Raw genomic sequence first — 24,469 nt, forward strand, 5'->3', positions numbered from 1 at the left:
AATCACAGAAAGATCCTTTTTGACCCACCTCCTAGAGAAATGGAAATAAAAGCAAAAATAAATGAATGGGACCTAATGAAACTTAAAAGCTTTTGCACAACAAAGGAAACCATAAACAAGACGAAAAGACAATCCTCAGAATTGGAGAAAATATTTGCAAACGAAGCAACTGACAGAGGATTAATCTCCAAAATTTACAAGCAGCTGATGCAGCTCAATATCATAATTGTTTATAACATTGGCATTTTACATTTATAAGAACTTCAAAAAAAATTCAGAATAGTAAAATTTGGGTTTTAGATGAAAACAATTGCAGTACGCATATGTACTTCATATGCAGTACATACAGAATTAGTACCCAGCGTATTCTGAAATTTCATCATCAGTTGACTGAGACTTGAAGTCTAACTTGGGAGTTTCCCATCTACACAATGGTGTGCATTTTTGTTAGTTCCCATACTATCCTCCTGAGTATGTATAATCTAGAATGTACTCCAACAGCTGTCACTGTCACACTGTAGTGCTTAGTTACCATTCATAGTATTTCAGAGGGGAAATATGTTTTGAGTTCTGTCCTGGACGAGTAGGGGTATATGGTGGCTGGTAGAGTGGGGGATTAGGGTTAGGACTTTCTCACATTCTCCTGTTGCAGGTTGTGGAAGCAGTGTTTCCCAGCTCAGGGGCCGGAGTCCCGGTGGTAGTGGGGATTCCAGGAGGTTGGAGGTGGCAGCAGTGGAGATAGCAGGGCTGGGTGGGGATGGAGCTTGAGTACCAGGGGGTTGGGTAACAGAGATATAGGCTTTTGTGTCTGGAGTCTAGTGGGGAGGTGGGGACGATGGGAGGAGTGGGATGTGACACCGTTTTGTATGTGCAGGTTGTAGTTCCTAAGTCAGGTGTGCAGTTAAGTGAAACCAAATTAAACAACTGATTTTTTACTCTTTATTTATGGATTTTTTTTTTAGAAACTCCCTCCTGTTCTCAATTTGCAAGAATTAGAGGAGTACAGAGACAAATTAAAACAACAGCAAGCTGCAGTAAGTAAAAAACACATTTCTGACAAAACTGTAAATGAAACACAACAGAGAGGTGTAACGTTTGCAGGTTTTATTGTTTAACTAATATACTAACATTTTAAACAAATCTTATTATTTAACATGACTTTGACTCAAATGATACATTTATACATATTCAAATTTATTGTCTATTCAGTCTCCCTCACATTACCTTGATAGATGTGCTTCTAGAACTTGGAGTTCTTTCTCTGGAATCCTAAACGTGATCAAAGAATTTTGAACTTATTTTCAGATTACTAAGTACCTTTTTAGATTACTCCTTGTCATGCATGCATGACTTTCCTACCCATAGTTTTATGATGGAGCTTTCTTATCTCAGAATAAAGGCTCCCACTTCTAGTTGAAATAGGTCCAAAGAGATTATAGGGTTAAGATTCAGAAAGTCTGAATTGCTGTCACTATTGTGTGATGTTGGGCAAGTCACTTAACCTTGCTAAATCTCTTGTTTCATCTGTGAAGTAATGGGTTAGGTTGGGCAATGCATTTTCTCTAATGCTGTAAAATTCTGTGATTTTGTATTTTCCTTGTGTTAGGCTGAATTCCTTTTATAAAACTCAGACTGTACTGTAGAAGATTAAATAATGGTACTAAGTGGTCTTGTTAATTTTTTAATACTGAAAGAGCAATAGTAATACATTTAGCCATTTTAATTTAAGGTATGGTCTTTAATAATACATCTGACAAATAAAGGAGGATATACTTCTCTTTCTTTAGTGTTACACCCAGAGGTCTCAGTGGGTGCTTGGATCTCCCTGGGGGTAGCAGCATTGGTGTGGGGAAGGGCCTTGAGCACTAGAGGGTTGTGTGGTAAAAATATGTTGTTGTTTTTGGAGAATTAGAGTTCAGTGGATGGTGGCACCTTTTGCCTTCTGGTTTCAGCATATTTAAATATGTACTCCTCCATCTCTGTACTTTATGTGATAGTATTCTTTTGGGGATGAACCCCACCACAAGGGCCGTGTAGCACAGTGGCCTTTGGAATTTAATCAACCTGGCCTTGAATCCTGACCTTGCAACTTACTGTGGGTGAATTACTTCTATGTTTAAGATTACTCATCTGGAAAATGAAGCATGTAACCCATTTCAGTAGATTGTCATAAATACTAATTGAGATAATGTAGGAAAAGCAGTCAGTAAACTGCCTAGCACAGTGTAGACTAACAATAACTACATGGTCTATTTAAAACAGAAAAAGGAAAAACCCATAACTCAAAAAAAAAAAAAAAAAAAAAGGCAGTGACCCAAATAAATAAATAAATAAAGTGATAAAAAAACCCCAATTTGGTAAAAATTAGGTGGGTTTCTGTCTGTGTACATCTATACACATTCATATCTATACAAATCTATACAAATTCAGAGCAGATTAAGAAAACGTGAAAGAATTAGCACAATCTTTGAATGTATGTGTAGTGTTTTGTTCTCAGTTGGCTTGGGGAAGGGGCTACAGTTGTGTTTCTTGAGCAGCTATTCACTGACTACCATTGGTGTGCCATGCTTCATGCTGGACGTGGTACCTCTGTAGCGTAGTCCTACAGGGGCCCCTGAAATTGTGAAATAAGAGCCTCATGTTCAAAATCATTATAATTCTAACTCGCAGACATTACTGTTTTTCATGGAACTGACCAAGAAACCTTAGGTATCTTCATAGCGCTCCAGAAAACACGTTTCCAGTTTTTCAGAGTAGTGGACCAAACTGCTGTTTGTCTTCTTAGGCGGGACAAAGGATTTAAAGGGTGTTCTGTTTCCCAGATAGTATTTCCATAAATTCAGTAGATTAAACATTTATTTATCTTAACAAGTCTATCTTTTTTAAAGCAAATCCTGTACCCTTAAAGATGGTTATACTTCTGTGCATGTTAGTTAAAGCAGATACTCATGTTATTAACAGTAATAATGACCACTTATTGAGTTTCTATTAAGGACCAAGTACTGTGCTACATGCTATACCTCTTGTACTAATTTCATAGCCAAAGAAATGTACGTGGCCATAGCATGCCAATATTTGCTGTAGAAGTTATCAGGAAGACCTATGGAATATTCTTGCTAAAATTTTAAATGTAAAATGTAATAGGAAGCATGAGGCTTTTTCTTTTATTTCCTTTGTTTGATTGCATGTTCTTATAGGTCTCTAAAAAAGTAGCAGATTTAATCCTTGAAAAACAGCCTGCTTATGTAAAGGTAGGATAACATTTGTTATTTTTAATAGTAAAATATTAAAAATGTTTGAGTGACTTATACTTGGAACTTGAAATATTTTAATTCTTTTGTCTATAGTTTATAGCAGCATATTAACTCTATTTGGGTTGTGTATGTGTATGTTTTTTTCTCTCATTTGGGGAATTTACCAACCTGCAAGAAGTGGAAGAGCTTTTATATTTGATTCTAAAGTAATCTATTTGGTTTTCCTAACTTGAAGAGCCAATGAAAATTGCTTCAGTGCACTTTGTAACTCATAGATCATCAATAATGACTGCTCAGTCTACCTTTAAAATATGATAAAATTGGAACTGTCTAGCTGAATCTGCCCTTTCATCAGAAAATAAGAGACTTCAAAATCCATTGAAATATCTAACAGTGTTCAAATGAAGACATTCATTGTCAAAGCATCTTAGCAAACAAATCATATTTGTCATATCCTTGATTACCTCGTGAAGTTCTGTTGGATAGAAACATTTAAACGGATATATTATTAGTATTTATTTACACCCGTCTAAAGAGGTTGGGTCTAGATTTCCTTACAAGCAATACTGCCTAAATATTTTGTCACATGACATTGTGAAAATCAATTGAAAGTGGTTATTTAAAATAATTTTGTGGAAAAATATACCAACAATGTTCAAGTTCAGGTATTTTTGTTGCTACTTTGTTTTCCAAGCAGGCTTTTCTTTGAAGCCCAGTAAAGTTTTTGTTAGAGTACCATACCAATAAGAAAAAAAAATAAAATGCCTCAAACAGTAACCTACACCTAATCTTTCCATAGGAACTTGAAAGAGTTACCTCATTACAGACAGGTCTTCAGTTAGCTGCTGTTATCTGCACAAATGGGAGGAGGTATTGCATTTGATGATACTTTGTTCAGGCTGAGTAACATTTAAGAGAAACTGTGAAACTGTCATGGAAAATTGATTTCTTTTATGATGATTGTGGTTTATAGAATGCCATTCATTAACTGAACATATATAATGGTCTAAAAACTGCACTAAGAAGGTCTGTGAGAAATGTCTTTAAATCTAGTTATGGATTAAAAATATTACTGTTTTTGTGTTGCTTAAATCAGTGCTTCTCAAACTGTCTTTGGTGAAGGACCAGTCTTTTTTTTTTTTTTTCTTTTTTAATTTCCAACTTGTTACAGACTACTGTTTTTGTAAAATGCAATAAAAACAAATTACTAGGAAAATGAATTTAAAAAAACCCAACCAAACACATACAAAATAGTCTCATTTTTTCTATTATCAGATTCATCAAGCATAAAATTATTGTCAACTTTTGCTCTGTGTGTTTAAAAAATTTTTTTTATTATTAGATTCATCAAGCATAAAATTGTTTTGTCAACTTTTGTTCTACATGTTTTTAAATGCTTTTTCTCAATTTCTGTACTTTTCTTGTGGTAGACCAGTAACAGTTTGAAGATTGGTATCAGACTACCACCATGCTTCAAGTAATGCTGGTTTAGTTTGAGCCGTTGAATAAATTTGTCAAATAGTGCTCACAACCCCCAAATTTAAGAGCAATTCAGGATACTATCTCATTAATTGACTAATTGTTCTGTGTGGATAGTGTTCTTATTATACTAGAAAAACTTAACTGTTTATTTTTCACTTTTACAGACACTTGAATATTGCAAAGGAAGGTTTTACTCAAGCTAGTTTAGGCCTTCTTGCAAATCAAAGGAAACGTCAGTTGCTGATTGGACTTCTGAAATCTCTGAGAACTATAAAAACATTGGTATATACAGGTCACTTTTTAAAAATTAAGCTTAATTTTATGGTTGAAACAGATTTTACCTTTTGATTTATGTTTCTTTCAGCAAAGAACAGATGTCCGCTTAAGTGAAATGCTGGAGGTAAGTTTACAAGGCTTGGAAATTTGGTGATCCTAATAATATTAAATAGAGAATTATTGTGAAAAAAATTCAGATGTGCATTTTTCTCAAGTTGGTATATGGTATGAAGAGCATTTTTAGACATGTAAAGGAACTTGCTCTAGCACATCTTTTTCTATTGACATGATATACTTCATTTAGAAAGAATTATTGGGGGGAAATGTTCAGTTTGTAGCAATGTGGGAGTGTTAACTTCAGTATCTTTTGATTATATCTGTGCCCAAATAGCAATGAAATTATCTTTTGTGTCTAACATAAAGTAGTGATTTGAGGAGTATGTCATAGATTAGTTATGTTTGGTGTCTCATACATTAATTGATTTTCTGAGTGAGCCATCTGTTTTCTCTTTGATGCTTTCTTAGCATTGTCTGTATACTTCCGTTATAAGATTCACCAAAGCCTAATGTATTATGTGTTTCCCCATAATACTTGAGCACCTTTGGGTAGGTACTTTGTCATCATCTCAGCATCCCCTGTGGTTTGAATTGCCTTTGTTGAATTTAGATATGAACTTAAGGAACTTTTAAAAATGATTTTCGGTATAATCACTGTATTACTTCTAAACTATTACCACTAAAACTAGGGTTTGAGAAATCCATATGAAAAATTCATTTGGCATTAAATTACTGTTTAGGAATATTTGGGGCCATTAATGAATATTTCACTTTTTTCCAAATTTATTTGTTTAAGAATATTTATGGATTTATGATAGTAGAACTGCTGAATGTTGATTACAAGTAGAATGCATACTGTTTTGGAACATTTTATATAAACATTACTGAAAGAAGAATGTTAACAGTTAAAGAACTCCTTCCCTCTGAAGCAGCTTGTACTTCTGTATAGGCTTTATCTACATGTCATGGTCTCAGAGGGCTATTACTGTGTTTTTAAGGGAACAGCATATTTTTTTCATGGATACATTTTAGGCCTGGAGGTAGTTGCTTTGTTATATTTTACTATTTATCTGTTGTTGGTATTATGATCCTTATTTGAGAGGAATTAAAATTTTCTGGGGCTGTAACTTTGGATAGAGTATGAACAGAGATTTGTCTTTTTCAGAAGCTTTAAGAAAAATGTTTCCAGCCTAATGCCTTCTGTTGTTGATTCAGGAGGAAGACTATCCAGGAGCTATTCAGCTGTGCCTGGAATGTCAGAAAGCTGCCAGCACTTTTAAACATTATAGTTGCATAAGGTAAGGTAATGTAAAATTTTTAAAGCTGACTTTATTGTCAGTTTTTATATAGGAGTTGTGTAACATACAATGTTAATAAACACTGAATATTAATAGTAAGTGCTATGCTCTAGTTTAGCCTTCTTATTTGTAAATGAGCAGCACAGTAAAATTATAAATAACAATTCTTAAGGTTTGAAAGATCAGATACTTTCTAATCCTGTTTCTTGTCACCTCATTGAAACTCTTTTTTTTCATGTTTTTTCTAATCTTACTGATTTCATTTTTATGGAGTAGTAGGGAATAAATTCATCTGTTCATGTCTCCATTGCAACTCTTGGGAATTCTTGCTCCTTAACTCTGCCCAGCTTATAAATATTGAGAGTTCTGTTGCAGTTTGCTTTTCAGATCCAGATGGTTCAACTGTTGGCTCACCATGATAAGAATTCTTTTGGAAAATTTAAAGTGATTTCACTTTATGTAGGAGTCATCTTTGTAATATTCAAGTGATTATGTATTTAATGTATTATATCTTCTGTTTATTTATAAAATGTACAATGAAAAAAACAGCTGCTGCATCCTCTGCTCTTAGTTCTAACTTTATTAATGGATTTTGGTCTGCTTAACATGGAGGTTTTGCATTAGTTGTGACAGTACCTTGAGGAATCTCTAATCCTCAAGTGTAATTTCTGCCATTCCTCTAAAAGCATCAAAAATAAATATAAAAATCTAGGGAGAATAGTGAGCTTGCCAAGGAAACCCAGTTTCAAATTAAATTCATCCTTACCCTAGAATGTAGTCCCTTAGTCCCCCCTGTATGGAGAATCTGGCACTCCGTGAGCAGGAAGCACTGATATTGTAGATGTTGATTGCTAGTATCTGAAAAAATAAAAGGATTATGATAGAACAAAACATTAATACAGCTTTGGATTAAATTTTTTCTTTTAACATACTCTCACATCCTAGGTCTGTGCTGGGTATCGAATAACTAGGTATTTTCCCCCTAGAGATGATATTTTTTTTTTCTTTAGGATTATGCATATTGAAGCGACCACTTTTTATTTGATTAGGAAGTGCATAGTTGGGTAGTACCAGTAATATTTTGATTTTATCCATTTTGACAGTGATTAACTGTCACTATTAAAAACTTGATTATGTCATTTATACTTATTAAGTTGGGTGAATAGTGAATTAGCTCTAATATGTTGAATATATTTGAAAATTTCTAGCAAGGTCTTCTGGCTCCTGAAGAAGCATAGTGCTCATTTAGTTCATTTCGTGGTGATAAATCTGTTAGAATGAGAAAAGCTATGACTCGGCTGCTATCATTTCTTTGTAATATTCCTTTTTTGTGTATTTCTTGTGTTGTTATAGTTACCTCTCTGAAAATTATTTTTTTTGATACGGGATACATGGGGTGTAAATGTTCAGATTTTGAAATGACCTTAATTTAGTCCATACACAATTGAAAGAAAAATTATTTTTTTCCTTAGAAAATGGAAGGCATTGCTCAGCTGTCTATTCTAGCCTTCTGTTTTGTAGGACAATGTCAGATGCTACTTTCATTCTCATTCCACCATAAATAGTGTCTTTCCTTTAGAATTTTTAGGATTTTTGTTTTCTACTTGAAGTTATAAAATTTCACCTGTCTAGAAAAGTCCTGTGTCACTCTTTACTCCTAGATGATGAAACAAGAATGAAGTATTATTTAGTGCTTAACTGCTTGAGATGCTATGTTGCTTGTTATACCAAGAGCTCATGAAATTTATTTCTCTAGGAGTTTGTCATAACAGGCAGTTAACAGGCAGGACTGTGGGATAATATGCCAGTTAAGAGCACAGAGTGCGTAAACGAAAGCCATCAGAGATGTTCAAGCTGTGAATGGCTCACTTCCCATACCCCAGCAGGAATGGGAAATACTGACATTTATAGGAGTGGGAGTAGAAGCTAGGCACCATTAGCTAAGGCAGCACTGACTACACAGTAATTCTAAATTATATTTTAATAAGGTTTTCTCACTAAAGCTTTACTTTTCAGCTTTTAAATATTGAATCATGATGATGGTGATAGTGATGACGGTATAATAATACTTAAAAAATTTTGGCCTTTACTATGTGTCAAGCGCTGTACTTGTCATTTTCCTTACCTTTTCTTATTTAGCATTAACAAAATATTCCTCGGAGGCGTTGTTATTGTCTCTCTTTTATAGATGAGGATGTCGATGCTCTATAAAACAAGTGGCCAAGCCAGGATTTAAACTTAGATCTGTTGGAATGCAGAGCTTGTTTTTCTTAAACCACAACTATGCTAGACTGTCTACCAATGTGATAGCTATTATGTGTAGTGGAAGCTCATGGCTAGTAGGCCAATTTATATTGTTCTGCTCCAGTATCTGAGTTATATTCTTACTAGTGTTAATTGTATTTTTTCCTAAAACCTACTTCTGCCAGTTGTGTTTGTTACTGTATTTATGTTGTTTTAAGTAAATAAACTAATGAGATGAAATAGTTTTTGAAAGTAAGTTGAATGCATTGGAAAAACAACATATTGTTAAAAATAAATTTCCTCTTGAATTTTTTGTAGATGAGACAACTCATAAAAAATAGGGGCATATAAGGTAGCGTGTGATCTGACATTTGGATTGTTTTGCATTTGTTTTTAAGCTCCTGCTTTACTTTTGAGAAACTGAAACTTGAAATTACAGACAATTTACTAGTCATTTGGCTCATATGAGACTAAGAAGTTAAAGCTCCAGTCAAATGAAAAGACAAGACCTTGGCTTGAAATCAGAAATGGGTGAATGAAGTACATTTATGCAATTTTAGTTAAAATATTCAGTACACGTAAATATTCTTGTTCTAACTTTGATCAGTTGACCAACTAAAAGGTCTTCTGCTGAACTCTAGCGCAGGGTTGGCAGAGGGCCTTTGTCTTTAAAGGGCCAGATAATAAATATTTTAAGCTTTGCAGGCCATAAGGTCTCGGTTGCAACTATTCAGCTCTGCCCTTGAAGACCAAGAGCTGCCTTAGATGATATGTAAACAAATGCATATGCCTGTGTTTCAATAAAACTTTATTTAGAAACATAGCCGGTTGGCTAGATTTGGTTCTTGAGCCTGACATCTGCTCTGGAATTACAATTCGTAAAGTTTGGAGATGTTGTGAACATTTTTAGTGTCCTTAGTAATTGACTCTAGGCTTTTTCTGTGGTGAATGATTGTGTTCTGGGTTAGGTCAGGGATTTCTGAACAGCGTGTGGGCAGAGATCTGGGTAGATCCAAAGTGATCTTCAGAGTTCTTTTACAGTTTGTTCATGGTTTGAAGGATCATGTGGACACTTCATGGTACCTCAGAGTTGTTTGTTTAGCTTCAGAGTGTTTGAAAATCACGTTTTCTGTGAGGTCTGTTGATAAACTCAGCAGCAGTGAGTAGACTGAAATCATTGGAATAGACCTTTGATCTAAACAGACTGGAGTTTCCAGGGGCCATGGACGTACAGTATAAACTTGGAAGAATAAATTTTACTTACACGTATTTCAGGAGTTTTAGCACTCTACTGAACCATATATAAAGATGTGGTAATTGGGTAACTGGTGTTCAGCATATAATGGAATCTTGAAACTTTAGAGCTAGAAGCAACCTTTTAGATCCAGCCCACTTTTGCATAGGAAGCTGATGCCCAGAGTTATTAAGAGACTTGTCTTAAATCACATGGCTTAATAACAGAACAGGGAAGGATCATTAAGAGGCTAATTACTTTCACACTATCGTGTCTTTCAGCAAGTCAAATTTGTACAAAATTTTGATTTATATGCAACTTTCTAAGATGCATTTTGCAAGTGTGTGTCCAGATCAGTTATTTAAAAGAAAACTTTTAATTATTTATGGATGTGTTACTTTAATATTTTCTATAGTGATTATAAAAATGCCCCTCCAAATTGTTTGATTCATTCCATTCACTTGCAGATAGCCTTTAATAGCTTTTAGCCTTTTATCTTACAACTGGTAACTTTTTTGACTGTAATGTAGCTTTTATTTATCCAAATGTTTATGAATAGGTCCTTTTTACATACTTTGATTAATTGACTGAAATAACTGGAATTCAGGTTTCTAAAAGATGGCTAAGGGTTTCTTTAAAGGCTGTACATTTAATATGTCCACTCGTTAATCACATTTTTACATATGTATCTTTAATTAGTAGCAAACTGTTATCAAACTACAGTTGTAGATTTTGAAAACTTTTTTTTTTTTAATATTTATTTATGGCTGTGTTGGGTTTTCGTTTCTGTGCGAGGGCTTTCTCTAGTTGCGGCAAGCAGGGGCCACTCTTCATCGCGGTGCACGGGCCTCTCACTGTCACGGCCTCTCTTGTTGTGGAGCACAAGCTCCAGACGCACAGGCTCAGTAGTTGTGGCTCACGGGTCTAGTTGCTCCGTGGCATGTGGGATCCTCCCAGACCAGGGCTCGAACCCGTGTCCCCTGCATTGGCAGGCAGATTCTCAACCGCTGCGCCACCAAGGAAGCCCTGAAAACATTTTTAATAAGACCAAAATGTTTGATTTATAAATTTTATATTTAAAAATTTCTGCATACTATTTACATTGCCATGTTTGCATTAACTCTTAATATATAGGCTATAAAATCATTTTAACCGTAAATAATAGAAGAAATAAAAACGTCTAGATTTATTTATAAAGTTTATAGAGTTTATAGGGCTATAAACTCTAAAGCCCATTTTTTTCAATTGAGAAGCTGAAAAAATCATTACTCTCACCTATGAATCAGTTTAGATATATCCCTTTTTTCTCCAAACTCACAACATTCCCTGAAAGAACATGTTTACCAGTTCTGATGTTTATTATTCTGGGTGTTCTTGCCTCTCCATATCTGTGTCTCTAGCTTCAGTCTTAGGTGAACTTCTGAGCCCTGTGTGATAGAGGAGTGGAACCAGCTTCCCCTCTGCTTATCTCTTTTTCTTTCACTAAGGCACCTGTAGACCCAGAGTCTAGTCTGACTCTTTTTCTTCTAAAACATTCTCCTTTTTTTTTCTCTCTGTAGTTTTTTGTTTTTTGTTTTTAATTGAAGTAGAAAATGGGGGCTGAAAGAATGATGGTAAAATTTTGTCATTTTATGTTTAAATTGCAAATTTGACTTTGCAGATATTTATTACCTGCTCTGAGTCAGGCAGTGAGTTTAGTTAGTCCTGGGGCATCACTGGGGAATAAGCCACAGTCTGCTCTGACAGATAGTCACAGATATTTCTTTACTATAATTCAGGGTGCTGTAAACAGAGCATTGTGAAACTTAAGGGAACAGTCAGCAGAGGAAGACTTCTGAGAAAAGATGACATTTGGAAGATAGATGGACATTTGGGCCCAAGTGAGAAAAGGAGAATGTACTTTATAGTTATTGTGAACATTATATGCAAGAACAGAGGGTGTGAAAGTCTGGGGTTTGTTTGGGGAGTTGCACATAGTCCATATGACTAAAATACAGTTGACCCTTGAACAATGTAGGGGTGAAGGGCGCTAACCCTCAGCTCAGTCGAAAATCCATGTATAACTTATATAGTTATAAATTATACTCTGAATCTGTGATTCTGCTTCCGAGGATTCAACCAACTGAGGATTATGTAGTGCTGTAGTATTTACTATTGAAAAATGTCTGCTTATAAGTCGACCAGTGCAGTTCCAATCCCTGTTGTTCAAGGGTCAACTGTATAGGCACTGAAAAGTGAATGGGAAGTTAATTTTTCATGTCAATTGTTAAGTCTTATGTGCCATGCTAATTTGGGGCTTTATCCTTGGTTTAATGGGGAGCCATCAAACATTTTAAAGCAGTGGATTAATGTGATTTTTATTTCTGCTTTACTTAGGAACTGCAAACTCAGATGTCTTTAGGGACCAGGCAGGTAACATATATGTGAAGCTGCCAGATGGCAGCAGGAAATGCTCAGGTCCACAGGACTGTCAGGCCTTGCCTAAAGCCTTTCACATACAAGCTATTTGAAAATGATGCATCTGCCAAATCAAACAGAATGTTGACCAAATCCAGTCTGGAGTTAGACCCCTGCTCAGAGCTATCCCTGAAAGCTTTTTGGAGTTTGTTGTACAGTGTTTGGTATGCAGGTCGATGGTGTTTGTCAAATAAATGGATGTATGAGTTGAAGGGTGGGATGTGTGTGTTGTCTGCAGAGATTCATTAGGAGGTTATTAAGTGATAATACTTGATTTAGAACACAAACTTGATAAAGGAGAAGCATAGGTGGATATGAGAAATACTGAAATGGTAGAATCATCAGGGTCTGATTACCAGTTATATATGAAGAGAGAGAAGAATTAAAGATGACTCTGGAATTTCCAGCTTGGATTGAATGGGTGGTAGTCATATGAATCAAAAGAGAGAGAACATGGGAGAAGGAACAACTCTGGGAGTTGATACTGATTTTTCTTTTTTTTTAAATTGGGTGGAATGAGAAATTATTTAATTCTAAGTGCTAAGGTGCTATCATGGCTATCCTTTTACAGGTATTATTTTGGAGCCTTTAGCTCTCATTCCTTTTTTTTTTTTAATTCATTCATTTATTCTTTTTCGGACAGAAATTCTCAATCATTTTTTTAAGGAAAATCTCACTCCCACCTACAAGTATTTCCTTAACGTATATTTATGTCTGTGGCTATTTTTCAGGCATAAATCCTGGTTAGAGACCCTAATTTTTAAAATAAGGTATTAATCCTACACTGTTGATTGTCAAATCCTGAAGATTGTTCATTCTCAGTGTTTACTAGAGAATATAATCTTCAATTCTCAACCTTAATCAAAAGCATGCTTATGATAAATAATATTTGTAGAAAATGGTCTAATTCCTTTATGTGTTTGGATGTTTATCTTTGAGACCATCAGAAACTGGGTACTTGTATTATTATTGGTTTTACTTTTCTGACAAATTGCTTTGCATTGGTATCTCTCTCTCTCTCTCTCTCTGTCAAACCACTTTGGTGTTATATCCTCAGTTTGCATTAAAAGGCTCTATAAGAAGCAAAGACAAGGAGTCCATGAATCCATATTGTATATTCTGTAAGGCTGTTACCAAGGGTGTTGTTCCTTAGGAGATAAAATATTGCTATCCTCTTTATCAAGACTGGCAAAATTTTCTCTCTCACTTAATGCCAACAAAAGTGATTTGTTTTCTCTTTGTTTTTTCTCTTGAGTTACTGGTGTATTTTGATATTCTGGACACTGAATTGTGTACTCTGGGCTTCCCTATTTGTTTTGGCTGCTAGGACTTTGAGAGTCACATATATAATCAGATGACAGTTGTAAAAAACCTTGTATAATTTTGGTGTATTAAACTACATCTTCCACTTATTCTTACTGTTTTATTTTAGTTTTGCCTTAACCTCTTTTGTTAAAAATGTTTTCTCTAAAATTGTATTTATTTTGTTAGATACCACAGGTCTTTTTTAATATTGGGATATTATAATACAAATAATATTAGTTTTTTAAAAATACTGACCTAGGGAGAATTAAAGGGGAAAAAAATCAGATAAAATCACATATCCTAAGTGTATAACTCAATATATTTTTACAAAGTGAACATAATTGTGTAATTACCTCCCAGAAACAGAAACAGAACTAGAACATTTCTAGTACCCCAGAAACTTCCTTCATGCCCCATTCCAGTCATTATTTTCCCAAGGTAACCAGTGTTCTGGCTTCTGTCACTAACGTTAGTTTTGCCTGTTTTGAACTTTAAAAAGTGCATACTGTATGATTCCATTTATACAAACTGACTTCTTTTTGTCCAATATTATGTTTTTGAGAATCAGGTAGTATATTTTCATTGCTACAGTATTTCATCATAAATATATCTCACTTTACCCATTTAATTGTTCACAGACAATTGAGTTGCTTCATTTTGCGTATTACAAATCATGCTGCAAGGATTGTATATGCACTTATGAAAGATACATAGCTAGGACTTCTGGGACATAGAGTATTTGTGTGTTGAGTTTTAGGAGCTGTTAACAGTTTCCCAAGAGGTGCTATCAGTTTTCCCTTCCTCCAGGACTGAATTGCGTGTTCCTTTTGTTCTACATCCTTGCCAACGTTTGTTGATGTCATTTTTAATTTTTAAAAAATAGTTTTAGCCATTCTGGTCTTTTGTTATAGTGTCTTATTGCAGTTTTAATTTGCATTTCCTGAATGCCTGATGGAGTACATATTTATATGTTTTATTGGCCAATTGGATATCTCCTTTGTCAAGTATCTGTTTAAGGCTTTTACCCTTTGTTTTTTTTCTGTTCTGTTGATCTGTTTATGTATCCTTATAATAAGTACCACACTATCTTATTGCTGTAACTTTATAATAAGCCTTAACCTATTTTAGCATATGTCTTACAGCATTGTTCTTCACAGTATTCTTGACTGGTCTTAGCCCTTTGAATTTCCACATAAATTTTAGAAGCAGCTTGTCAGTTTCTACGTTAAAAAGCCTTCTGGGATTTTGATTAGAATTTCAGTTATTCTAGGAGATCATTTTGGTGAGAACTGATATCAACAATATTGAAGGTTTTAGTCTGTTTACATGGTATATACCTCTATGTAGTTGTCTTCTTTATTTTAGCTGTATTTTGTATTGTATATTTTTTATTTGATTTATTCCCAGGTATTTGGTTTTTTGAAATTGTATTTTTTTAAAAGTATTTATTTATTTATTTATGTCTGTGTTGGGTCTTCGTTTCTGCGTGAGGGCTTTCTCTAGTTGTGGCAAGCAGGGGCCACTCTTCATCGCGGTGCGCGGGCCTCTCACCGTCGCGGCCTCTCTTGTTGCGGAGCACAGGCTCCAGGTGCGCAGGCTCAGCAGTTGTAGCACACGGGCTTAGTTGCTCCGCGGCACGTGGGATCTTCCTGGACCAGGGCTCGAACCCGTGTCCCCTGCATTGGCAAGCAGACTCTCAACCACTGCGCCACCAGGGAAGCCCCTGAAATTGTATTTTTTAAAATTTCATTGTCTAATTCTTTGTTTCTAATATATAGAGATTAATTTTATTTTTGACATTTTACTTTTCATCTATATTATACTTATTATCTTTAAAACTTGCTATCAGTATTTAATTCTTAAATTCTTAGTTTTATCTATAGATTCTTGAGCATTTTCTGCCCACACAGTCCTGTTGCTGCTAGTGATGACTCTTCTATTTCTTCCTTTCTAATTCTTTTCCTTTTATTTATTTTTCTTGCCTTTTTGTACTGTCTGTAGGATCAGCAGCACAACTTACTGCTCATACTATTGATCTGTGCATTTAATTATTCAGTTTGTCTCTTTTAAAGATTGACACACCTAATTCTGTTTTAATAGTGAACTGAATTCAAAGCTGCAAGATACTTTAGAGCAAATTGAGGTAAGAAGAATTATATATTAAGTTAAATGACTTATTCTTTTCAGAGGTTTCTGAATAGCGTAGATGCATCTTATGTTTTGACTTTCATGTTAGTATCAGTGTTTCTACATCACTATACTTTGTGTTTTTCATTTGGAATATCTGTGCATGGTCAAGTTAATATTAATTGTACTCGCAATAATACTTTAGGAATTGTGGGATCTGAAAAGAGTATTTGAAAATATTACCATATCCAGCAAGATCCCTAAACTGTTAGTCAAAGGTGTGTTCTCATGTAAATTATAGGCAAAATACTTACCATGTATTAATTATTTTTTGAGTATCAACTGCTACTCCTTTTTAGTTTAGTGAGTTTATTTATTTAAGAATGATTATTGGCTGATGATAACCCTCCTAAATTCCTAAACCTCATAATAATATCTCATACAATTCATCAAATATGTAGAAACTGGAAAGGAAAAGCTATGTTATTGTGAGCATAAAGCCTTTTCCTCCTACATTTATTCAGAGTTCATCTCTTTCCTCAGAATCTTTGCAAAGCAGAGTGCTCATTTAAATAAACTTAATAAGAATTATTTGGTTTCTTCTGGTACTTTATTTTATTGTTTTCCTGATGAGAGTACTTAGAAAAGTTGAGGCTAGACTTTCAAATGACTTTTGTGAAAGTAGTTTTTGATCATAAATGCAATTATTTCCTAATTGTAAGAATGACAGTTTATTTGATAAACATAAATAGAACTGCTTTGAAAATCCCTTAAGTAAATAATCACGTGAATGTTTTAATGAGGACTTTCTTTCAAAGCTCAGTTTTCTTCATTCTTATAATTTTCTATATAAGTACAGAATAGTATTTATCTTAAAATGAAATCATTGAGATAAAAACCCATAAACAGAGTTGGTACATTTAGATATAAAAGGGGCAGTACCTTGAGGTATGTACTTTTAAGGTCAGTGTAGTTTTCTTGAAAATTATCAATGCTTTTCAGTGATTTACAGAAGGATTGTTTTATTTTTCAGTAGTCCTACAAACTCAGTTCATGTAATTGTAAGATTTTAGCAGATGCTTGAGGAAACATAGTTAAGTAAAATTAAAAACTAAAATTCCTTTAGAGACTATGATAATTATTTTGTGTCCCTTGAAACACTAGGCATGGTTTTTTAAAAAGCTCACATATTAATAACATCTCAATAAACTTGAGTATAGCTGGTAATAAGAATTATAATTTATTTATATTTTTATTTAAATTTGTTTTTGACTATTAAATCCGGTGTAATAGTAAATGTGTTTAGATATAGTTAAAAGTGAGAAATTAGTCTTAATATTTTCTTCTTACTACCTTGAAAATATAATTCCTTAACCACCTCTTGCCTCCTGTTTTAATTATACAGGAACAGTTGGATGTTGCTCTGTCCAAAATCTGCAAGAATTTTGACATTAACCATTATACCAAGGTTCAACAAGCTTATCGACTTCTTGGAAAAACACAGGTTAGTTTTGAAAGGATGTTTTCTTTTTTCTTAATCAGGAATCTGTTGATCTTTATGATTGCTTAAGTTTGAATATTATTATTAATATAGTGTGCTTAAAAAGTTTCATTTAACAAAGTAAATTTTTATGTTGTATTAACAATAGTAACATGATCTCATAGGCTCAGAGTGTGTGTAGTGTGATTAAAACATTACAGAAGTCTGTTTTAAACTATGAAGTGTTTCTCAGGTTTAATAGTTTCACCATTCTATGTAGGTTTTTTAAAAAGTATATTATGAGATAATTCAGTGGGAGAGGATTGTAGTCTTTTTTACCTCAACTCTTGGTCCCGAATAAGAACTTGTAAATTTGGAGCCTCATGGTTCCTAGATGGGCCATCATGACTCCCTCAAAGTGGTATGTGAACTTTTGTGCATTGTGTACATTTGTTGTAAAACAGGTCCGTTGCATGTATCAGATTTTTCAAAGGGTTCTATTATCCTCAGAATGTCCTCACTGCTCCCATGATGCATGGCTTTACATACTCTTACTGCTCAAGGGCTTCCTTGAAAAATTTGAAGTAGAGGCCACAGTTTGAAAATTAATTATATCTTCTGCAAATATAGGATTATACATTTTTCTAGAGAACATCCAAACATGATAGGTGTAAATGTTTTCTTCCCTTAAATGGTCTCTTGTCTTAGAATGAAATTGAAGACTTTACCAAACTATTTAAACTCTACTTACATTTTATAATAAGAATAAAGAAGTTTGGTTATTGATTGTACTTTATTAGTTTTTATATCTGAAGCTATACCTAGGGAAAAATACTAGAAGGGAGACATTTGGTAATTTCGAGGGACATGTTTAAAGAGCTTTGGAAATACAACTATAACTTCTGATTTCCCCCGTTAGATGAATTCTTTCACTCATTAAATATTTATTGGTACCTACTATGTGCATTGCTCCAGGCACCTGGATATAGGCCCTCATGTATCTTACCTTCTAGTGAGGGAGACAAACATTAAAGAAATAAATCAGTGTAAGTGGATAGAGTGATGCAAAGTACTGATTTATATAGGATAGTCAGGAAAGGCTTCTCTGAGAAGATGACCATTGAGTATCCTGAACAATGTAAAGGAATGATGGCAGAAGGCGTCCAAAGGTGTGATTATGCATGACATGTTTGGGAAAAGGCAGGACGGGTACCAGTGATAAATACAGAACAACAAAGCAGTGTTCACAATTCAGATTTATCTTTAGTGGAATGATGTTCTGGTTATTTGCAGTGTTATTTGCAAATAATCAACACTTATAATTCTGTGTATAATAGTTATTCGTGCTGTAGCTAAAATTGGTAAAGATTTTTTCCCGTGTTTTTAAAATCTGTTGAAATTTATTTATTTTAATAATATGAGATTATGTTGTATGTTTTTCTTTCCATAGACAGCAATGGATCAACTTCATATGCACTTCACCCAAGCTATTCATAATACCGTGTTTCAAGTTGTTCTTGGTTATGTGGAACTATGTGCAGGAAACACAGATACAAAATTCCAAAAGCTGCAATATAAGGATCTCTGTACGGTATGTCATAACTTAAGTATTGTTCATATGAATCTATTTTAGTTTTTAAGTTTATATTTCATTTCTTTTCGAGCCTACTATTTGAAGATATGTTTGCAAACAGGTTTTCTCCCATATTATTCTTTTCCTCATAGAGAAACTGGAAGATTCAGTCACATAAATAGTAAAGGTTGATGAGATGGTACAGATTTGTGGAGTGCGGTTGCTTCTAAATGGACTCTCTACCCTCTTACAGCTTCTTTTACCCCTCTGTCTCAGGGTCTTAACTCTCTTCTGTGATAGCATCTAGGGTGCTTTTAAGCAGTCATCTTTGCTGATTTTCCTTACATACTTTCAATCAGTCTTTTCATGTGTATAAATGTTGCTTCTGTCAGCATCTGTAACCAATTTTTCTTTTTCATTCTTAAAGAAACATAGGTCTGTAGGTAATATAATCCACAGGTGGGAAGTGAACTGAGTTGGGTTGGCTTCTCCTTTTGAATTGTTCCTGCTGATGGATTGATGTAGTGTGAGGAAAAGAGAATGATGAACCTCTAGGAGAATGGGGGTGCTATTTGCTTTTAAAGGAAGCCTTGTAAAGCATGAATTCTGTTTGATACTTATTAACAGAATTAGGTATGATAGGTTCTTTAATGTTGAAAGAACAGACTTAGAGGAGCTGAATAATGAGATGAAGAATATGATGCATTTTAGGGTGGCCCACTTTCTTTGGCACTATTCTTGATAAAAAATTAAGGAAGTTTAGAAATTACCTTAGGCCTCTTGGAAGTATTTAAGTCAGTGCTGTTACTGGCAGACAGGGATGTGAATATCTCTTATAAGCCTAAGTAAGTTTTAATTTGTTTTATAATATTGAGTTATATTTGACCTGTTTAAACCAGGTAAGATTAGGAAGAGATTATCTCATATCAGATTTATTTATTTAGTTTGATGAAAAGATGTGGACTTTTAGTAACTGAGTTCTATAAATGAAAGTGGTTAGCTCAGTAGAGGAAAAATGGAAGGAAGCCTTAGCAGTTCATTCAATAAGCTGATGAAAGGAAACTTAAATATGTTTTCCTGGTGAGAACACATATCAAGGATCTGGAATGGTATAACTCAGGCAAGTGAGGTGATTTGTGAAGGAACCTTGTATTAGAATGTACAATTCTTAATTTTTCAATATATGGCAATTGGGAATCATTTTTGCCCTAATTAAAATTAACTGATAATAATTATTGACGAAATACTGGTGTAGGAACATATGTGGCACCCGAGTGTCAGGTAAGAAAGAAGCAACAGAGCCCTCAGGATATATGTGCAGGATGTCGACTGGCAGATTTTGGAAGTGAGAAGGAAGAGCCCAGGCATTTGGGCAGTTGGTTTTCTCTGTATAGTAGCAATATTTTGAAGGAAGTCCTTAATCATAGATAAAAGTTTAAATATAACATTAAAAATTGAGGGCTTCCCTGGTGGCGCAGTGGTTGAGGGTCTGCCTGCTAATGCAGGGGACACGGGTTCGGGCCCTGGTCTGGGAAGATCCCACATGCCGTGGAGCGACTGGGCCCGTGAGCCACAATTGCTGAGCCTGCGCTCCTCAACGGGAGAGGCCACGATAGTGAGAGGCCCGCGCACTGCGATGAAGAGTGGCCCCCGCTTGCCGCGACTAGAGAAAGCCCTCGCACAGAAACGAAGACCCAACACAGCCAAAAATAAATAAATAAACAAATGTGGGGTTTAAAAAAAAAAAAAAATTGAAATAAGTGATTTAAAATATTGTGTTGAAGTATAGTTGATTTAAAATTTCTGCTGTACAGAGAAGTGATTCAGTTATACGTATATATGTTCGTTTTCGTATTCTCTCCCATTGTGGTTTATCACAGGCTATTGAATATAGTTCCCTGTGCTGTACAGTAGAACCTTGTTGTTTACCTATTTTATATATAGTAGTTTGTATCAGTTTAGCTCTTTTATTTTTTATTCTTTTTTAACATCTTTATTGGAGTATAATTGCTTTACAATGGTGTGTTAGTTTCTGCTGTATAATAAAGTGAGTCAGCTATACATAAACAGAAATTCCCATATCTCCTCCCTCTTGTGTCTCCCTCCCACCCTCCCTATCCCACCTCTCTAGGTGGACACAAAGCACCGAGCTGATCTCCCTGTGCTATGTGGCTGCTTCCCACTAGCTATCTGTTTTACATTTGGTGTGTATATATGTCCATGTCTTTTATTTTAGACAATCACTTCCCCTTCTTATATTTTTCATGGCATCCCATTTTTGAAAAGACCAGGCCCTCTGCCTTATGGAATGTGGCAACGGACCTTACTGTTGACCCCCTCTGCTCAGCACAGGGTCTGGTTATAGTAGCCTTTCTGTCCGTTTGCTGAGCACTTGAAAACAGTGATAATGGTTATGAGTAATAATCACAGAAGCTAAAAAAAAAAAAAAAAAGATTGAAATAAATGAAATAGTACACTGATCAGAGTTGATAGAGGGATAGTGTTTCTGTAAACAGGGGAACATTTTGTTTTCTTTAAATGGAAAGCGATTGGAAATGAAAAGAGATAATCATCTGCTTGTTCGTATTCACAGTATTATTTTATAAATTTTTTTTAATATAAATTTATTTTTGGCTGTGTTGGGTCTTCGTTGCTGCGCGCGGGCTTACTCTAGTTGCAGTGAGCGGGGGCTACTCTTTGTTGCGGTGTGAGGGCTTCACATTGCGGTGGCTTCTCTTGTTGCGGAGCACGGGCTCTAGGCACGCGGGCTTCAGTAGTTGTGGCACACAGGCTCAGTAGTTGTGGCTCGCGGGCTCTAGAGCGTAGGCTCAGTAGTTGTGGCACATGGGCTTAGTTGCTCCGTGGCATGTGGGATCTTCCCGGACCAGGGCTAGAACCCGTGTCCCCTGCACTGGCAGGCGGATTCTTAACCACTGTGCCACCAGGGAAGCCCCACAGTATTGTTTTAAACCACTCACAGACGTCAGTCTATTACTAAATGGGCTAGAATGAAATTGAACTCTTTTTTTTTTTTCTTCTTTTTGGACATTCCTTTACAAAGATACCTAGGGCAAAATTAGTGTTCTGTTTTTTATTTTCTCTGGTAAATAGAGAACTTCAGTGTTCTTAAGGCCAGCAGCATACTGTCCCATTATGAAGTGTCTGCCATTTGTGTTCTGTCACCATTGCTCTAAGTTTAAAAGTTTAGTTGACTCTGAACTTTTTGACGTCATTTTGTAATTGAGTGTACTTTCTTTACTGAACTGTAATTTCTAAGTGACTTAATTAAAGGCACAATTTTTCTTTTTATAGTTTATCTTTCTCTAGTTTCCTGTTTTTTCTTGAATGTATCGACTTACAGTTTTTAGATCAGTAATTTAGGCTCTTTTAAAAATATGTACATTATCTTGAAGCACAAATAAAGGACTACTCCTTAGAAGCAAAAGTTTCAAATGAGAATTAAATCTCATTTCTGGCAAGGGCCAATGTAAAGGGGCATAGTGGTTATTTTATCTGATTAAAAAGCCTTTTTGTGATTGCATTTATCAATACATTGATGTACCCTACATGTTCACACCAGTTTGTGGAGAGATTTAAAGACATCAAGTGGAAGCTCTTTATTTAGTGACCTTGTAGAGAAACCTTTTGTAGGTTTTTTTGAAAGTTTATGAAGTATGCATCAGTTTTCTTAAAAAAAAATGTTGTTTTTTTAACATTTTTTTTGGGCAGGCTGATGGGTTTCCCTTGGGAGCTTATTTCAAGATGTTAATTAGGATACTGTTGATTAATTTTATGATAATAGAGCTGACTAAGCTGGCTGCAGTGTTCTCAACCATTTTTCAACTGTTCATTTCAAAATGCTTTTAATGAGTTTTGAGTTCTGTTTTTGAAATGAACTTGATAATGTAATACTTTGGGGGAAAATGTAATGCTTCTTTTAGAAAAAGCTTTCTGAAATAATTTCAATATGTGTTTTCTCCTTTTGGCACATTGGAGGTGTTTAGTAAATGTTTCTTTAGTATATTGGATTGACCTCTTTGTCTCTAACTTGTGTGGTGTTGACATAATCAATTTTCAGATTTGATTAAGTGAGAGGGAAAGAAAACCAACATTGAGCGCTTTCTCCATGCCATGTACTTTTACAGGTTTTTTACATGCATACATCATAGAAAGGCCAACTAAAGGTTCATCAAATGTTCCATTCTTCTAGTTTTTAAATTTTTGATTCTTATAAATAATACCTCTTGATATTGAATTGTAATTCAGTGGCAGTTTGAGGGTCAATAAATATTTTTAGTAAGATCTCTGTTGAAGGTATAGTTTATTTTGATATTCATATAAGAGCCTAGAGAAATTTCCTCTTTTGAGACAAAAAGCTATTTCTGTTCTTAAATTCTCAGGGCACTTTCTGTTGTGAAGAATTAATATAGTTTCTCTTATCAAATAGTGCGAGAGTATACAGACTCTCTATGATGATAAGCTGCCAGGAATTTCAGTGCTAAATTTAATGTTCATTTGTAGTAACCATCTTGTTTTGGGTTTTCTGTAGAATTAACTGCCTCCTTATCCTTTTTCTGTTTTCTGGCTTCTTAAACTAGTCTCTTTATATGTTTTTATATCACTCACAGTCTTTATGGAGTTAGAATACTGATTATATAAGTAGTCGCTCAAATTCAGCAATCATTAATTAATATGTTTACTCTTAAAATACATGTATTTTAAATTATACCCCTAAAACATTGATTGTAGGAAAATACAGATAAGCAAAAGAAGAAAATAAAAAATAATATTTCTGTATGCAGAGCTGGTTCTTTTAATATGTATATAAGCAAATAGCTTTTTAAAGTAGGATTATGCTGTACACACAGATTTAGAACATTTTTTCCACTTGCTACATTATAAACAATTTTTCATTTCAGTAAATATGCTATGCACATACCTTTTAGTGGCTTGACAGTACTTCATTGTAAGAGATCCTGTGGATTAATTAACCAGTTTCTTATTCTTTGATGTTCATAATGACAAAAGTTGGAAATAACATAAATAACACTGTAGTAAATATTTTTAAAGCTAAATCTTTGCACACATCATTAATTATTTCTTTAGGATAAATGATGAAAACTAAAATTGCATTGCCAAAGGCTTTGGTTTATATTTCCAAAATTGCCCTCTAGAAAGTGTGTTTCAACTTATGCTCCTCATCAGTAGTGTCTGTTTTTATCCTTTTCCCTGTGCACATGAATGCTGATTATTTTATATTTAATAGCTTAATTGTCAGATACCAGAAGGTAGCATATCAATACTAATTTATGTAGTTTGTCACTCAGGCATATTTAGGATGTGAAGGAAATTAAACAGGGACATTTCATTGATTGTTGAGGTTAATTTGGTTGATTTGGTTGGATAGGTGAGTGGACCTTTCTTATTAGAGAAACCTTTTCAGTTGGAGGAATAATGCTATTTACTTGATTGCTTTATCAGATCAGTTTTAAAATACTCTAAGAATTCAGATGTCACATTTATTCTTATCACTTATATAGTAGCACCCAGCTAATTTTTTTATATGAGTTATATATTGTTTTTTTTAATATAAGAGTTATATATTGGTTTCTAAATATTTAAGGTAAAATAAAAAATAAGTTTTGGTAATTTTAAATATTCAAAACTTAATGATCAAAAGAT

General features: G+C 34.4%; 1 protein-coding gene across 2 annotated transcripts in view; it reads left to right on the forward strand.

Annotated features, from left to right (window-relative positions):
• Nucleotides 1-24,469, forward strand: part of VPS50 (VPS50 subunit of EARP/GARPII complex) — a 134,496-nt gene that overhangs the window by 21,724 nt on the left and 88,303 nt on the right. For both annotated transcript variants that reach the window (XR_009008899.1, XM_028162274.2), the window contains exons 4-12: nucleotides 963-1,034; nucleotides 3,198-3,251; nucleotides 4,054-4,124; nucleotides 4,901-5,018; nucleotides 5,101-5,136; nucleotides 6,285-6,367; nucleotides 15,708-15,750; nucleotides 17,140-17,238; nucleotides 18,665-18,805. Coding sequence is in view for 1 of the 2 variants with exons in the window: in XM_028162274.2 (XP_028018075.2) it covers nucleotides 963-1,034; nucleotides 3,198-3,251; nucleotides 4,054-4,124; nucleotides 4,901-5,018; nucleotides 5,101-5,136; nucleotides 6,285-6,367; nucleotides 15,708-15,750; nucleotides 17,140-17,238; nucleotides 18,665-18,805 (717 nt within the window). In the remaining variant the exon portion in view is untranslated. The remainder of the gene's footprint in view (nucleotides 1-962; nucleotides 1,035-3,197; nucleotides 3,252-4,053; nucleotides 4,125-4,900; nucleotides 5,019-5,100; nucleotides 5,137-6,284; nucleotides 6,368-15,707; nucleotides 15,751-17,139; nucleotides 17,239-18,664; nucleotides 18,806-24,469) is intronic.

This window comes from Balaenoptera acutorostrata, chromosome 7 (genome assembly GCF_949987535.1).
Source record: "Balaenoptera acutorostrata chromosome 7, mBalAcu1.1, whole genome shotgun sequence".
Lineage (NCBI taxonomy): Eukaryota > Metazoa > Chordata > Mammalia > Artiodactyla > Balaenopteridae > Balaenoptera > Balaenoptera acutorostrata.